This window comes from Meles meles, chromosome 7 (assembly GCF_922984935.1).
Source record: "Meles meles chromosome 7, mMelMel3.1 paternal haplotype, whole genome shotgun sequence".
NCBI lineage: Eukaryota > Metazoa > Chordata > Mammalia > Carnivora > Mustelidae > Meles > Meles meles.
The window spans coordinates 11,855,329-11,872,173 of NC_060072.1; the positions used below are offsets into that span (position 1 = coordinate 11,855,329).

The 16,845-nt window shown below is 40.9% G+C and overlaps 1 protein-coding gene across 14 annotated transcripts in view; it reads left to right on the top strand.

The window, feature by feature from the left end:
• The window catches only part of RBFOX2 (RNA binding fox-1 homolog 2), a 272,185-nt gene that overhangs the window by 205,997 nt on the left and 49,343 nt on the right, over positions 1 to 16,845 (top strand). For all 14 annotated transcript variants that reach the window (XM_046012669.1, XM_046012671.1, XM_046012668.1 and 11 more), the window contains one exon: positions 9,249 to 9,473. In XM_046012669.1, the coding sequence (XP_045868625.1) occupies positions 9,249 to 9,473 (225 nt within the window). The remainder of the gene's footprint in view (positions 1 to 9,248; positions 9,474 to 16,845) is intronic.

Below are 16,845 nucleotides of genomic sequence, written 5' to 3' on the forward strand. Positions count from 1 at the left end.
GCAGACACCGCCGGAGATGCCACATGGAGCAGCGACTAGCGACACCAGCTTGAGAAATGGCTTAGATTCGGATTTGCGTCTGCTTATGCCAGTTATGAGCCAGTTTTGCAGTAAAGTAAATAAGTAAAGTACTTAACCCTTTTAAATGGTAGTTTCCTTATCTGTAAAAGGAGAATAATGGCAATATCTACCTTTTACAGCTGTGAGAATCAAATCCGTTTATGGATGTGGTGTGTAAGTACATACAACGTGCTTGGTGTATAGCCAGATACTTAATAAGCATTCATTAAATGTAGGCATTTACTACATAGCCTTGAGGGAGGGCCTAGAGGAAGTTAGAATTGTTTAGTAGATGATGGTGAACCTTTGTGTCACCAGTTCGGGGCCATATGTAGCGCTCTGACTTGCACTGAAGTTCATGGTAGGCTTCTTAATGTGATTGAAAACCCCTGGAAGGGAGATTTCTAACTTGTGTTATGATGTTTTCAGTGCCCACAAGTTGTGGACCCATAGCAGGTATGAGTATATCTTAGAATTGAAATAGATAGAATTTCAAATCTCTCTCCCCACTGCCATTTTGGCTAGTGATTGCTTTAAAAACGACATTGGTGGATTTATTATTTTTTTCTTTTCTGTTTGTTTGGTTATGTTGTTGTTGTTGTTCGGCTGGTTGTTTTCCCTTACGCTTTGGTTAGTTTTGTGTATCTGTAGTTTGTTTCATCATGTTGTTCCCATAACATGGGAACATTGTCTTCAAGGGTTTTTCTAAAATTTCACGTAACATCCACAACAGTGGCTCTAGCAGGATTTTAACATTTGCTAAATTGTGGAAGTTTGATCCCACAATCTGCCCAGTGCTTTATTGGGAGTGACTTTATTAGTCACTTCCCATTTTATCTTACAAGTCTTTGTAACAAAGTGTGACATTAACATTGCTGTTTTATAGAGGAAGAAACCGAAGCACAGGAAAGAAACCGAAGCATAGTGTTTACAGCTATAGTAATGACAAAGCTGAGATTCAAATTGTGTTCTAACCATGGACTTCAGCATTGCCCTTGGTGAAAGGTTATATTTATTGGGTCTCGGGCGGATTGGATAATCTTTTAGGTAGGGTCTAAGTCATGTAACAGATTTGTTTGTGTTGAGGAATAATACATTGGATACCTGATTGTCAGTCATTATATCCCCACATTCCTTTCCTGTGGGGCATCATCTTGAGGTTTTCATCGGAACGGCATCCTAAAAATTAAGTCACAGTGGCCTGCATTCTGTGTGAAATAAAATACTATTTTTTGTCCTGTTAATATTTCTCTTCTTGAACTTTTGTGTAGGTGATAAAACAATAGTGAGATGGCAGAACATGGAATTGGTGTGTCGAGTAATTATTGAACTATCAGATAATTCTGTATCCCACGTGTATCTGTTTCATGTAAGTCTCGGGGTTTTTCTTCTTCTCCTTCTCCTTCTCCTTCTATTTAAAAATATCTTTAGAAAAGCAGCTTTGCTACTCATTGAAGAGTGAGCCACATCTTATTTTTTAAGCCCGAGTGTTAGGAAATGTAGGTAGCTTTTTTGGAAATTTGGAAGATGTGACTGTTCAGTCGTGTTGCTGATGGGAAGGCAGTTAACCAAAGAATGGCTTCGTTTCTAATTCCCTGCCAATTCCTGTAGTAAATTCATGCGGATCCTAGGAGAATGAGATATAACCCGCTCTGTCTTTACAATTAGCTTTCCACAAGATGGGGACCACTCTTCATCTTAGATGTTCTGCTTCATTATTCTGCTCCTGCGAACCCCGTAAGTAAGAGTTGCGTTGTGAGACCCTGTGCCTGCTGTAGCTCTTAGTGCTGGGGATGTGTCGGGGCCAGACGGGCAAAACTTCTTGCTTGTGTTCTAACAGAGGACACGAAATGAATGAAGTATTATTATAGCTGAGAAGACAGAGAGAAGTAGGGATTGAGATTTTAGAGTGTTCAGGGAAGCTGGCATTTGAGCGTAGCTGTGAGGGAGGTGTGAAGTCCGCAGACATTGGACTACTTGGGGTGCAGAGTGCTCAGTCCTGTGAGGGCTTCTTCTGCACCCGGGCCTTTCTGTGGGGGGCAGGTCGTCCTGCTCTCAGAGAACTTCCATTTTCCTGGGATATACTGGCAAGAACTAACAGGAAATGCAGTTTGTTTTTCTCCTCATCTTTCACATAAAATCCCAGTTTGTATTCTAGGGAAGAAAGGAGTTAAAATTAGATCTTTATTAGATTCTTGTTAAGTGAGGTACAGACTGTATTTGCATTCAGTACTCTGTATTGTCTGTTCATCTCGTGGAAGGGGAAGTTGATAGACTGCTGAATTAGGTAAAAGAGAAGTTATGTCTCGTTTTGTGGACTACAAGAAAAAAGTTAATAACTCATTTTCTCGGGTGATACATACCTAAGCTACTTAACCTATGATTTTAAAAACAAAACATTTTCATATTAAGCGTAGAGGTAAAATCTTGCCTGGAAATGATCACATGAACTGTTAGCTCATAGTTTGTGGGGCTATCATATTTCCCTTCTGAACTTATAGCTTTGGAATATAGCCTGGGAATTTAATAGAAATCTGAAACCATTTAGCATTCACAATCATCATCATCATCATCATCATCAGGGATATTTTCAGACATTAAAAATGCAAAATCGCTCCTATTCCCATTTCATTCCCTTAATATAGAAACATGTTTTTTTTTTTTTTAATTTAAAAATTCCTATAAGGAATAAAATAATCTGCTAAGAATTTCCTTTTGGCCTCGTAACAAAGGTTTACATTTCCCTTATTTCAGGAAATAATAGTTCAGCCTCCACCTGCCTTGTATTTCTCTGAAACACGAAGTGTCAAGGATAGAAGTAGATTCTATAAAATGTTTTTACCTTTCTCCCCCTACCCCCCACTGCTAACTGATGTGTTGATTCAGTTGACTGAGCCGGCTTGGTGGAGACTGCTGCTGTGGGAGAGCCAGTACGGGGAACTCAGGTACCAGCGCCTCACTCCCAGCACAGTTGGGTTGGGGGCAAATGGAGGCCAGAGCAGGACAGTCTGCAAGGAGCCGAGTTGGAGTATGGATAGGAAGTCCTTTTGCTATGTTAATCATAACTGGAAAGCAGTGTCTTTTAGCCTTATCGATCATTTAGTAGACCCTTACATACTGTGAGATTATATTTATGCTGGAAGTGCATCTCCCTGGAGACCTTTGGTGCTCTGGCTCTGTTGCATTCACCAACCCACCTGAATTTGAGTTTTCTCTTTCGTATCCGACTTCAGGCCAGTAAATCCCGGGAGGGCTTCTAAGGCCGTGTGCTTCAAGGGGGCCCAGGCCGGCAGGTGGATGTGAATACGGCCCTGTGTGACTTGAAGAAGGGCTAAGAAGAATCATGTGCAAGTCATATGCAGTACCCTAGCCTGGAGACGACGAGAACATCTTACATGGTGCCGGGTGACAAAGATAGACCTTTTCCTAAAAACTTACGGTGAAAATTTACCGCTTTCATAGGTTTTCATAGCCTAATTTCTAAAAACTAAACAGATGAAAGATTTTTATGTAAAGCAGTCATTAACACCACTTAAAGATGATTCTTGGGCACCGGAGACAGCTGAATTTTGATGCCGTGTAACTTGAAAATGAAAGACAGTTACGAATTTTGTCTCTAGATAATGTCGCTACCATTTTCTTCAGGAAAGCCCAGGAATAACTCAGTGCTTCAGTCAGTAGATTGGCTTCCTCTTACTGATTACATTTTTCTCGTCATCCTCTTTTATATAAAAAAAATACTTGGTAAGCTTTACTACGAAAGTAATACAGTTTATTATTAGGAGCATGAGGAAACCTTTGGGGATTTGGAGTAGATGCGCCCACTAGTTTGACTGCGGTGACGACTTCATGAGTGTGCGCCTATCTACTTCCGCGCTCATGCTGTGCATAAGTAAATGCAGTTCACTGTGTTAGGTCCATTCTGTCGCAGTAAAACTTTTAAAAAAATTTATTGATTAGATGACTAAAAATTGGACGTGTTTTGCTGTTAATATGTTTTTCCATATGTCGGTGAGATTGAACATTTTAATGGTATTTCATCATCTGTGAATTGTTCTGTTATAGTCTTTGCCTTTCTCTGTTCTGTGTTTCTTGTCAATTTGTGTAACCTGCTCTTACATTAGTAGTGACAACCCAGTGTCTGTCTTAATCTGTTGCAATTCGTTGCCCCAGTTGGTTTTTTTTTTTTACTTTAAAGGCCATTCCCTCCTCCCTTCCTTTGCCTTCTGTACCCCCCACCCCGACCCCTTTCCTTCCTAACTTCTGCGGCCATGTCAGTCCCTTTTGTCCTTCCTCGTTTTTTAGGTTTCCTACCTTGCTATCTTATGTGAGAGTCCCCCAACCCCAGTTATACTCCTAGGTTTTGTTATATTTTCATAGTTTTCATTGTTCTCTTAGATTTTATTCCTGGGGAGCCTGGGTGGCTCAGTCGTTAAGCGTCTGCCTTCAACTCTGGTCATGATGCCAGGATCCTGGAATCGAGTCCTGCATCAGGCTCTCTGCCCAGCGGACAGCCTGTTTCTCCCTCTCTCTCTGCCTGCCTCTCTGCCTACTTGTGCTCTCTCTCTCTCTCTCTCTGTCAAATAAATAAAATCTTTAGATTTTATTCCTTCTTGAATTTTTCTCATACAGAGTATACACTGTGAAGGGGCTCATTTATTTTCTTGCTGGTGGGTAGCCAACTTTTACAAATCCTCTGTGGTAAATAAACAATTTCTCCCCATGAAGTGAAATGCAGCTTTTATCTTGTATTAATTTTCTGTATAAACTTGAAACCGTTGTAGGATAAGCAGTGTTCTGTGATCACTGTGTACACTCTTAGTGTTTTGTCACAGTAGCTCGATGCACGTCTTACTGTATGAGAGAGCGTGCCCTACTTCACAGCTTTTCTCCTTTGCGGACTTCCATAGTAGTTTTTCACATACCAGTTAGAATTCTCTTTAGTCCTGTTTTCTTCCCCGACGCTCTGTTTGCTTCCGATTGGAAATGACATTAGGTAGGGAACCCAGGGTAGCTCAGTGTTTGAGCATCAGACTCCTGGTTTCGGCTCAGGTCCTGATCTCGGGGTCGTGAGACCGAGCCCCATGGCAGGCTCCACGCTCAGCAGGGCGTCTGCTTCAGATTCTCTCTCCCTCCCCCTCTGCCCCCCCCTCACATATTCTCTAAATAAAGTCTTAAAAAATGACATTAGGTGTACATTTTATTTTAACAAGTATTAACATTTCTATATGAAGCATTACTCCAGAAACAAAATAGGTCTCTGTTTATTCAGGCCTTGTTTTGTATCCTACATCGTGTGTTTTATCCTGTACATTTTCTTGCCCTTCTGAATAACTGCTGGCTATAAAATAGTGTATAAACGTGACAAAATTTTATTGTTGGGTCTACTCATTTGTAGTTAATTTTGTGGGCTTCTCTAGGTACTTAGCTCTAGTTGTCTCTGTGTTCTCTTTATCTCCATTTCAGGTTGTCACCTTATTTTGTGTAGAATGAGTCATAGGGACAGTGATTTATAATGATGACAGGTACTTCACAGTTTAATATGTTTGCCAGTTATAGCCTTATTTTTCCTTTGTTATAATTAACATGTAGTGACATTTATCAGGTGTTTGGCAAAATGAATTTTAACAATTTGGTACCATCATCCTTAACAAGTAATTTAACGTTTCTGTCATCCTAGAGTGTTCCGTCCTAGAATGTTCCAGATCTCCATCATCACTCCCTGCCTCCTCCAAAAGACCCACTACTTTCTCACTTCTGTTACAATAGATTTATAATCTCATTCAGCATATCTTTAAGATTCATCTATGCTGTTGGTAGTTTATTCTCTCTTTTTTTTTTAAGCTATGTAACATTGCATTTTGTGAATAAACCACAATTTGTTTATCCATTTTCCTATTGGTTTCAGTACAGTCATTTTCAGTTTGGGGCTATTATGAATAAAGCTTCCATGAACATACTTGCACAAGTGTTTCTGTACACATATGCTTTTATTTCTTTGGGGTGAATATAAGGAGTATTCAAACTGTATAAAAAAGTAGAACTGCAGAACATCTCTACCATGATACACTGTTTTACACTTTGACAAGCAGTGCATGAAAGTTCTTGTTCCACATCCTGGTCAACATTCGGAGTTTTCAGTCTTGTGGCCCTTTTAATGGGGGCAAAATGGTAGCTTGTTTGGTTTTTTTTTTTTTTTTTTTAAAGATTTTTATTTATTTATTTGACAGAGAGAGATCACAAGTAGGCAGAGAGGCAAGCAGAGAGAGTGAGAGGGAAGCAGGCTCCCTGCCGAGCAGAGAGCCCGATGCGGGGCTCGATCCCAGGACCCTGAGATCATGACCTGAGCCGAAGGCAGTGGCCTAAACCACTGAACCACCCAGGCGCCCCAGCTTGTTTGGTTTTAATTTCCTACCCCTGATAACTAATGTTGAGCCACACATTCAGGTATTTTCTGCCCATTGACATATCTGTTTGTGGGAGTTTGTCTGTTGAAGTCATTGACCCATCTGAAAAAAAAAAAGATGCTTTGGTCTTTTCATTATGATTTGTAGCAGTTCTTTGTAGATTCTGGATGTGTGTTCTTTGCCAGGTATGTGTACTGTGAATGCTGCCTCCCAGTCCATCTTGTCTTTCCAGTATCTTAGTAGTACCTTTCAAAGAGTAAGAAATTTTTAAATTTTGATGGAGTTCGGTTTATCAACTTTTTTCTTCAATTGTTCTTGTTTGTTATGACCAAAGAGTTCTTTGTTTATTGCAATATTGTGACAATTGTCCTTTTTTTTTCTTTTTTCTTTTCCCCTGGATGTTTTAGAGTTTTAAAACACTCTTATATTTAGGTCTGTTATCTCTTTTCAGTTAACTTTTGCATATGTGGGATGAGTTGAGGTTAATTTTTTTTTCCATTGGGTATTCGGTTTTTTATCTGTTAAAAAGGCTTTCCTTTCTCCTCCTGAACTGACTTGATGACTTAATACTGACTGTATATGGGGACGCCTGGGTGGCTCAGTTGGTTAAGCGGCTGCCTTCGGCTCAGGTCATGATCCTAGCGTCCTGGGATCGAGTCCCACATCCGGCTCCTTCTCGGCAGGGAGCCTGCTTCTCCCTCTGCCTCTGCCTGCCACTCTGTCTGCCTGTGCTCTCTCTCTCTCTCTCTGACTAATAAATAAATAAAATCTTTAAAAAAAAAATACTGACTGTATATGCATGTGTCTGTCTGGATTCTTTTCTGCTGATTCATTGATTGGTCTGTCTGTCTTTAAGCTGGTGCCGTACTGTTGTGATTACTGCAGCTTTGTAATACGTCTTGAAATCAGGTAGTGTAAGCCCAGTTTGTGTTCTTTTTCAGAATTGCTTTGCCTTTTCTAGGCTGTTTGCATTTCCATTTGAATTTTAGTAACACCTTGTCAGTTTCTGCAAAAATATCAGAGATTTTGATTGAGTGTGTAGGATTTGGGGTTGTGTAGCTATCTTAAGAATGCCTAGCTTTCGGGGCACCTGGGTGGCTCAGTGGGTTAAAGCCTCTGCCTTCGGCTCAGGTCATGATCTCAGGGTCCTGGGATCAAGCCCCGCAGCGGGCTCTCTGCTCAGCGGGGAGCCTGCTTCTTCCTCTCTCTCTCTGCCTACTTGTGATCTCTGTCTGTCAATAAATAAATAAATAAATCTTAAAAAAAAAAAAAAGGAAAGAAAGAATACCTAGCTTTCCAGTCCATGATCATGTATTTCTCCATTCATAAGAGCCTTTGTATGGTTGTTCTGTTTCATTTTATGTAGAAGAACTTATTATAACAATGATGGCAAAACTTTTCTTTAAAAATTGTGTGAGATCTTTCTGCAGCTTTGGATCCATTTTGTTTGCGATGTATATGAGTTTAATGGCCATCAAGATAGTGTTGAAAGCCTAGGACGATGTTTAGAAAATGCTGCTGAAAGTTCCATGTCCTGTGGCTCTCAGTGGATAGAGAACCCCTTCTTGAACTGAGGGGAAAGAAGGATAATTGGGAGTGGGAGAAAAAGAGGAATTATTGCTCCCTTGCCTGATGGGAGTGATGCTCACGGGTAGAAGGGAACCAGGTGACATAAACCCAGATTTTCTTTGATTACCTAATGATATGATGTCTAAAACTAGGGGCCGGGGGGGCACCTATCAAAGTGCTGACGGTTTGAAGCATTTGTCCATCTCTGCCAACTACTTACAGAAGTACAGTGGCCCAAGACTTTGCAGACTTGTGTATCTTCAGTAAAATAATGGCTTTGCTTTTTCTGGAATACAATGGGAGGCTGGGGGAGGGGGTGCAAGATTCAAACTCTTTTGTATCTGAACTTAGGACAGAAGTGAGAAAGGGGCTTTGAGCCACAATGGCTCCTTCTAACAGTTCCCTCTGGTTCCTGGATACTCTGTTGGTATTTCAGATATCACCGAGAATTCCAGGTAAGCATCTGGGAATGCTTATCACATGGAGAGGTATCCTGCTGTGCTGTTAGCCTTATAAAACTCATAGGGATTGTGAAGAACCTTGAACTTTTTTTTATCTGGGGATTTTTTTTTGGGGGGGTGTATCTCTAATATTTATAATTTAAGGAACCTATTTTTTTAACTATTAACTAGTAGCCGAGACTTAAATAAATCTCTATCTTGAAATCCAAACATTAATGTTTTAATAATGAAGTTTCTTCTGAACTCTGTGCTCTTAAAATCTAGAGAGCTAGGTTGTCTTGTTTTGAGAACTTAATTTCTAATGTCACCCTACCATATTGTTATGAATTGTAATTTGATGAAATCACTTTATTTTTCCCTGAATCTCTATAAAGGGATAGAGTGTCCTAAAGAAAATACTAATGGCCCAAATTAACTTCAACTCTTAAAAACTCTTCTTGTGTGAGAAATTTCCTGGCATGCATTTTTTTTAAAACTTGGGTTAAAGGAAATTTTTTATCTCTTTGGTAACTAATCAACTTTAATATGGTCATGGGCCTGTTTAAGAACCACAGATTGGCCCAAGTTGGGTGTATGTTTGTGTGGCTGTGTGCGTACATCTCTATGCCTGCAGTGTTTGCCCCAGTCCTGAGGCAGTAAGGAGCAAAGAGAGTATATTCAGAGAATTTTGTATGCTCACCTTAAAAATAGTCATGTAACAAGAACTAAAGTCGTTTTTTCTCCTTATTTTCTCTTCCACTATTTGTTTTAGGGTAACCAGGAGCCAACAACAACTCCTGACGCAATGGTTCAGCCTTTTACTACCATCCCGTTTCCACCACCTCCACAGAATGGAATTCCCACAGAATACGGAGTGCCACACACTCAGGACTATGCCGGCCAGACCAGTGAGCATAACCTGACACTCTACGGAAGCACGCAAGCCCACGGGGAGCAGAGTAGCAACTCACCCAGCACACAAAACGGATCTCTCACGGTATGTGACCTGCGAGGTGGGACGTGGAGGAGTGCCTGCCGTCACACCGCAGTCCTCACCTGAGTCATCACACCAGAAAGCCCTCTGAACTCATCTGGCATCGACATGACGCTACGTAGCTTTTATGTAATTTCATTCCCCCACCACACCGTGTTGAAATTAGAAGTTAAGGGCTCAGATCTGAGCTCGCAGTCACTGCCCAGGAGCTTAGGGCCTAGGGACAGGACAGCCAACACAAGGTGAGCGCTGCTGCAAGGGCACACTTAGGTCAGTTTCACCAGGAAGCTTCATTTCGCCACACCTTGAGGCGCTTCCTGTGTTGTCACGGTACACAGTCTCTCAGCAGCGTCCCACACGTCGCCTCCTCTCTCCTCCTTGACATACTCCGTCTCTTGCTCTCGGACACTCCCTGTTTCCCTCCTGTGTACTGGCAGTTCTCTTTTAGTCCCCTTTGCTGGTTCCTGTCTGTTCAGTTTTTATTTCTTAAATGTTTTTAAGTTTTTATTTATTTATTTATTTACAAGATTTGTTTATTTGGGAGAGAGAGCTCGCAGGAGTGGAGGTAAGGGCAGAGGAAGAGGGAGAGAGAGAATCTCAAGCAGACTCTCTGCTGAGCACGGAACCCAACACAGGGCTCACACCCCTGAGATCAGGACCCCCGCCGAAACCAAGAGTCCGAGGCTTAACTCTGACTGAGCCGTCCAGGAGCCCCCTCTCTGTTCAATTTTTATTTATTTATTTAAGATTTTATTTATTTATTTGACAGACAGAGATCACAAATAAGCAGGCGGTGGAGAGGGGAGGGAAGCAGGCTCCCTGCTGAGCAGAGATCCCAATGTGGGACTCTATCTCAGGACCCTGAGATTATGACCTGAGCCGAAGGCAGAGGCTTAACCCACTGAGCCACCCAGGTGCCCCTTTATTTATTTTTTTGAAACATTTTATTTATTTGTTTGAGAGAGAGCCTGTAAAAGAGCACAAGGGGAGGGAGGGGCAGAGGAAGAGGGAGAAGCAGACTCCCTGCCTAGCAGGGAGCCCCAGGTGGGGCTCGATCCCAGGACCCTGGGCTCATGACCTGAGCTGAAGGCAGACTGAGCCATCCACGCGCCCCTCTGTTCAGTTTTTAAATGTTGCAGCGTTCCAGGCCTGGGCCCTAGGACTCCCTTCCTCTTCCTGTATTCCTCTCTCTCTATAATGATACTGCTAAATTCACCTTGGTGTCAAGCAGAACCTACGAGTCTTCTCTCTTTCTTTCATCTCCATGTCCAGTGCATTTGCAAGTCCAGTAACTAACTCGAAGCATTCTCTTACTTCGACTCTTCTCTTAGACTAATACTCTGACGGGATAGCGTACATGATTAACAGCTCAGCTCTTCTGCCAGATTTCTTGGGTTTGACTTGGGCCCTCCTTAGCAGCGTGACTTTATTTAACCTCTTTCCGCGCTGGCTTGCTCAGTGGCAACAAATACTTATCTGTACCTAGAAAAGGAAGACAGCAGTACCTGCCTCCACTGGCTTCTGGAGTTTATTTTTTTAATTTAATTTAATTTATTTGTTTATTTGGCAGAGAGAGAGATCACAAGTAGGCAGAGAGGTAGGCAGAGAGAGGAGGAAGCAGGCTCCCCACTGAGCAGAGAGCCCAATGTGGGGCTCGATCCCAGGACCTGAGACCATGACCTGAGTGAGGTTTTAACCCACTGAGCCACCTAGGCGCCCTGCTAGGAGATTTAAAGAGTCGAAGTCATGTATGGTATCATCATTGTCGTCGTCCCCACCCTGGGTCCGGACCTCATGGCTTATTTCTCCTGTTACTGCTACCTGCCTATCCTCTCCCCACACAGCGGCCAACATAGTGCTGTTTTCTTGTGCAAATAATGTTACTTTGCTGCTTAACGCTAACAGTTCCCTCACTACTTGCAATAAAATCCAAACTCTGTACTTGGTTTACTAATCCGGGGCCCCAGCCGAACTCTTTGGCTTTGCCTCGTACTACTAACCTGCTAAAGTAAAAGAAATGCTAAAAATCATCCAGTAGGTATATATCACATGTATATCAATACACAGGAAGTCATATTGTCTGTGGGATTGCTGGTCTGTCTCCAAAGATAAAAATGTTCTATACTCTGGATGGAAAGATCTGTGTCTGGTTTTTAGATTTCTTTTTGCCCTTCCTGTTTCAGATTATCAGGAGAGCTTTACTCAGCCTTTAAACCACTTGATATGATTTACTTCCCAATAAAGAGCCTTACAGTGGATGCTTTTGTTGCATAAGGATGGATTTAACCTTCAAATACTTCCATTTTCTTTTATTAGATACCAAACCACAAAGAAATCCATTCTTTCCTTGCAAACATGTTATCTTTTCAGTGTTGATCAGTTATACATAAGCACATAATTTTATACTTCGTAAGTAATGGGCTACAGTAGACAATTTATTAGGAAGATGGAAGCATGATGGGTAACAGATGAGGATTCTGTAGCATTTGTTCTAGAATCATGAATATATTGGCTGCTATCTTGGCTGCATTTCCAAATCACTCAAATGATTATGAACTCACAGTCTTACCAGAACAACTGTGCAAAGAAGGAATAAAATAGAAATCTGAGGCTTTATCATGTATTTAAATTACTAAGTCTGTTTCTTTACTAGTTATCTGTCCTTTTCCTATTTTTATTTCTACTTTCAATTTCATATAAAATTAGTCTTGGTAGTTTGTGACTTTCTAGGAATTTTTCTTTTCCAACTAAATTGTCTATTTTGTTGGTGCAAAGTTATTTATAATAATAATGCCATATAATCCTTTTTAATTTCTATAGCATCTGTAGTGATAGCCCCTCTTTCATTATTGATTTTGGTAATTTTGCCTTCTTGCTTTTCTTCTTGGTCGGTCTAGCTAAGGTTTATTAATTTTGCAGATCTTTCCAAATTGCTTTTGATTTCATGGCTTTTTAAAAAAACTATTGTTTTTCTATTTTATATTTCATTGATTTCCTTTTTGATCTTTATTATTTCCTTCCTTCTACTAGCTTTGACTTTGATTTGGTCTTTGTTTATTTTTTAGCCTCTTGAGTTGTAGCTTTAAATCATTGATTTTAGATTTTTTTTTTCCTTTCTGATACGTGTTTAAAGCTATACCTTTCCCTTTAAGTTTCCCATAAAATGTGATACGTTGTGTTTTAGTTTTCATTCAAGATATTTTAAAATTTCTCCTTAATGATTTCTTCTTTGGTCCTGGGTGACAGATGTGTTTCTTAATTCCCAAATGTTTGAGGATTTTCCAGCTTTCTTTTCTTGATTTATAATTTAATCACATTGTAGAGAGAAAACATACTTTGTATGATTCAATTCTTAAAAATTGAGACTTGTTTTGAGGCTTAGTAGATGGTCTTTCCTACAGACTTTTCCTAACCAGTTGGTGTTTTCTCATTATGAAATGTTCCTCCGACTCTGTCATTATTTCTTCAGTCTGTTTTGTCTGATATTAATATAGTCACTTCAGCTCTCCTGTCATTACTATTTGTATGACATCTTTTTCCTTCATCTTTGTCTCAAACTCTTAGACTCTAAGATGTGTCTCTGGTTAAAAAAAAAAACAAAACAAAACCTGAATCTTTAACCGATCTGAAAATGACTGCCTTTTTATTGGAGCATTTAGTCTGTTTACACTTTAAGTGATTGTTAGTATGGGTAGATTTGTGTGTGCCATGTAACTACTTGTTCTTTGCCTCCTATCTTTTATTGTTCCTCTGTTTCTTTTCTACTGATTTCTGTTAAATAATTCTTAACTGTACCTTTTAAATCCCTTTGTGATTTTTTAATTAGTTATTTTGTGTTTTTTTTTATATTTTCTTAGTTCTTCATCAAGTATTACATCTTCAGCTTAACTTACTGATGCGTGCACTCGCTCACTTACTCGTCGGTACACACGTGTGTGTGTCTTATTCTGGTAAAATATTGCAACTTTGGTCTAATATAGCTTTGTTCCTCACCATCCTTTATACTGTTATTGTCATCTACATTATACATGTAAGATCCAGTTGTATGTTTTTTACCAGGGACACCCTTTAGATTCAAAGAATTTGAGACAAAATGAAGGAAAAAGATGTCATACAAATTGTAATCATAAGAGACCTGAAGTAATTATGTTAATATCAGACAAAATGGATAAGTATTGATGGAGACAAATATGTATTAGAAATGCAACAACACAGTGTTTGTAATTATTACTTTAAAGAATCTTATATTCTCAAAGGAAGTTAGCATTTTCAGTAATCTTCGAATCTTCCCGTGGATTTGCGTGGTATTCTGATACCCTTTCCTTTCAACCCCTAGGACATCTTTCAGTGTTTTCTGTAGACTAGGTCTGTTTGAAACAAATTTCTCTGTTTTTGTGTATCTAGGAATGTCTTCAGTTTGTCTTCACTTTTGAAGGCTAGTTCTGCTCGCTGTAGAATTCTTCATTGACTATTTTTTCACCGCTTCCCAGCACTTTAAACCTGTCACCCCACAGCCCTCTGGCCTCTGACAAGAACCAGCTGGTTCTGAGGAGTCCACCATTCATTCTCTGTTCCCCTTTCTGTGATGAATTGCTTTTCTCTTGCTGCTTTCAAGATTTTCAGTGTATCTTTGGCTTTGTGCAGTTTGACTCTGATGTGGATCTCTTCTTTTTATCGTACTTGGATCTGTAGATTAATATTTTTTTATCAAATTTGGCAAGTTTTTGAACACAATTTCTTCAACTATTTGTTTTTTCTCTTTCTCCTCTCTTCCTGGGACTTTCACCACAAATATGTTGGGAACTTGATGTCAGTCACCCACAGGTTCAAGTTCTGGTTTTTTTGTTTATTTGTCTCTGAGTTGAATCAGAACAATCTAAAGTTCTGTTCATTTTTCTTTGATGTTTTGTCTTTCTGTTCACGAGAGTGGAGAATTTCTGTTGATGTCTCTTCCAGTCCACTCACTCTTATTCTGCTACATTGCATCAGCTTGGGACCCCATCTAGTGAATTTTTTATTTCAGTTACTGTGCTTTCCAACTCTATAGAATTCTCATTTGTGATTTGTTCCTCTGTTGAGATTCCCTGTCATCATATTTCCTTCATTCTTTGAATACATGTGTAATTGCCACTTTAAAGTCACCTGCTGAATCCAACATCCAGACCCACTCAAGGGTCATTTCTTATCTCGAGTTTGGGCCAGACTCTCCTGTTTCTTTATAGGTATTGTAACTTTTTAAATAACCTGGACATTTTAATAATATATTTCAGCAACTCTGAAGTGTTGGGTTTTTTTTTAGAGGTATAGGTGTGTGTATATGTGTATATTTCAAGTGATTTGCCTGACTTAAACTGTGGACTGTGACTTCTCGACGGTGCCACTGCTGTTTCTGCACAAAATCTTAGTGATTTTTCCTCTCATTTTTACTTCTAGCCTGGCCAGGCGTTAACCCTGTGTCTCCATAGCTCGGTGGTCAGCCATTGATTTGGGCAGAGGTTGTATTTAAGCACCTTGAACTTGTAAAGCTTCCACCCTCTGTCAGTTCATCTGTTTGTGAGTTGGGCAGAGTTCAGAGTTCAGCCAGTTCTCAGGTCTGCTTGGCCTTCTCTCTTTTGGGCTCTCTCATGTGTCCCCTCCTCATGGTTGTAGTTTCACCGTTGGCCACAGGTGTGAGAAGAGCGTATCTATCTAGCTCCTCTGTGGTTCTCTCATTTCCAGGTTCTCCCCTTCACGTTGCTGGCTGCTCCACCACTCACCTCAGTCAGAACACAAGCTCAAGACAAAAGAACTGTGTTTCCCCCGTTAGGGCCTCTACCAGACTTGCCACTTTCAGCCGACAGAGCCGTGGGTTTTCTCCTGGCCACCCCCCCCCCATCCCTAATCCTAATAATGGGAAATTAGGAGGCTCTGATTGAAGACGCTTCTTATTTGTTTCAAGTGTACATTTAAGTGAGAGTGTGAATTCACTGCTCTTAAGCCACTTGCCTTTGGCAGTTGTGAGTGTGTGGGTGTTCTGGGGGGAACGTAGGGAGAGACTGAACAGTAGAGCAGTACGTCATAAAACTTAGATTTGACAACATTATAGATTATTCTGGTAAACTTATACTCTCTACTAGCATGTTTCTTAAAATGGATCTGATAATTCCTATGGCCAATTACATTCAAAAGGTAGATAGGAAACTTTGTTATTTACAAAGAAATGATTCCTTAAATTTCTGTAACACTTTGTTTAAAACCTGCTTCCACAAACACTGTTTTTTATTGTGGTTCATAAACTAGGCCTTCGTGCGTGTGAGGGTTTTGCAGTAGGGGAATTCGGAGTCCGTTCTCTCCGTTCCGCCCCTTGGCTTCCCCAGCTCCAGCTCAGCGACAGGAGACAGCGCATGTATAGGCACCAGTCCCGATAGCCGGCGTCTGTGCACCTTGTCCCACTCAGCTCAAGTGTCAGCTCTGCTAGGAAGCCTTCAGTGTCCCAGGCAAAGCCAAGCTTGTCCTTCACTGAGGCTCAGGGAGACTCCTGGGTTGACCGCTTTTTGTGGAACTCACAAGATGTTGTTTTTTTATTCCCTTTTGTCTCCTTAATTAAACTCTAAGCTTTTAAAGAAAACGTTCTTCTAGTTCATCTTCGCATTCTCTGACTTACCATAGTGCCTGGCACTTAGCAGTTGCTCAGGTGGTCAGGGTAGTTAAAGGAGGTACGGTGGGAGGCCTGAGCAGGGAGAAGCTGAGACTTCCCAAGGCGGGTGGCATCGATCCTGGTCTTCCTATGAAGAGTGATTAGAATTGGAATGTGCACAGAATTAGACACGATGGGAAGAACCGGGAAAGTCATTTCTCAAAGCAGAGTTAGAGAGATGGACAAGATCAGATGTCTTTGAATAAAAACAGTTTCCGGTTTCCAGCAGCCTGAAGCTTGGGGTGGTTGGTGGATACAGAGGAAAATAAAGTAGAAGAAAAGTCGCTTGAGTGCCAATCAGGAAGGGAAGGGTACTTGAATGCCCGGCTGAGAAATGACTTTATCGGAGGTTTTTCAGCCAGGAAATGGAATGAGCAGAGCTGTGCTTGCAGAAGACCGATACGTTGTGTACCAGCTGCAGGGGAGAAGCAGGGGGCCGGTTAGGAAAGAGTCCTCCGAGGTTCTGGACCAGGGGGCTGCAGCGGTTATAGAGAGGAAGGATGAATGGGAGAGAAATTGCCACAGTAGAATACACGACAGCTGATGGAGTAAAACAAGGAGAGCGGAGTCAAAGAGTGTGTCCTCCTTAGTGCAAGAACTGTGTCGTGAATAAATCATTGCACCTCCCAAACTCCAGATTCCCCATCTATTACATGAGCCAGCTGTGCCTAGTTACAGGACTGTACTGAACAGGAATGA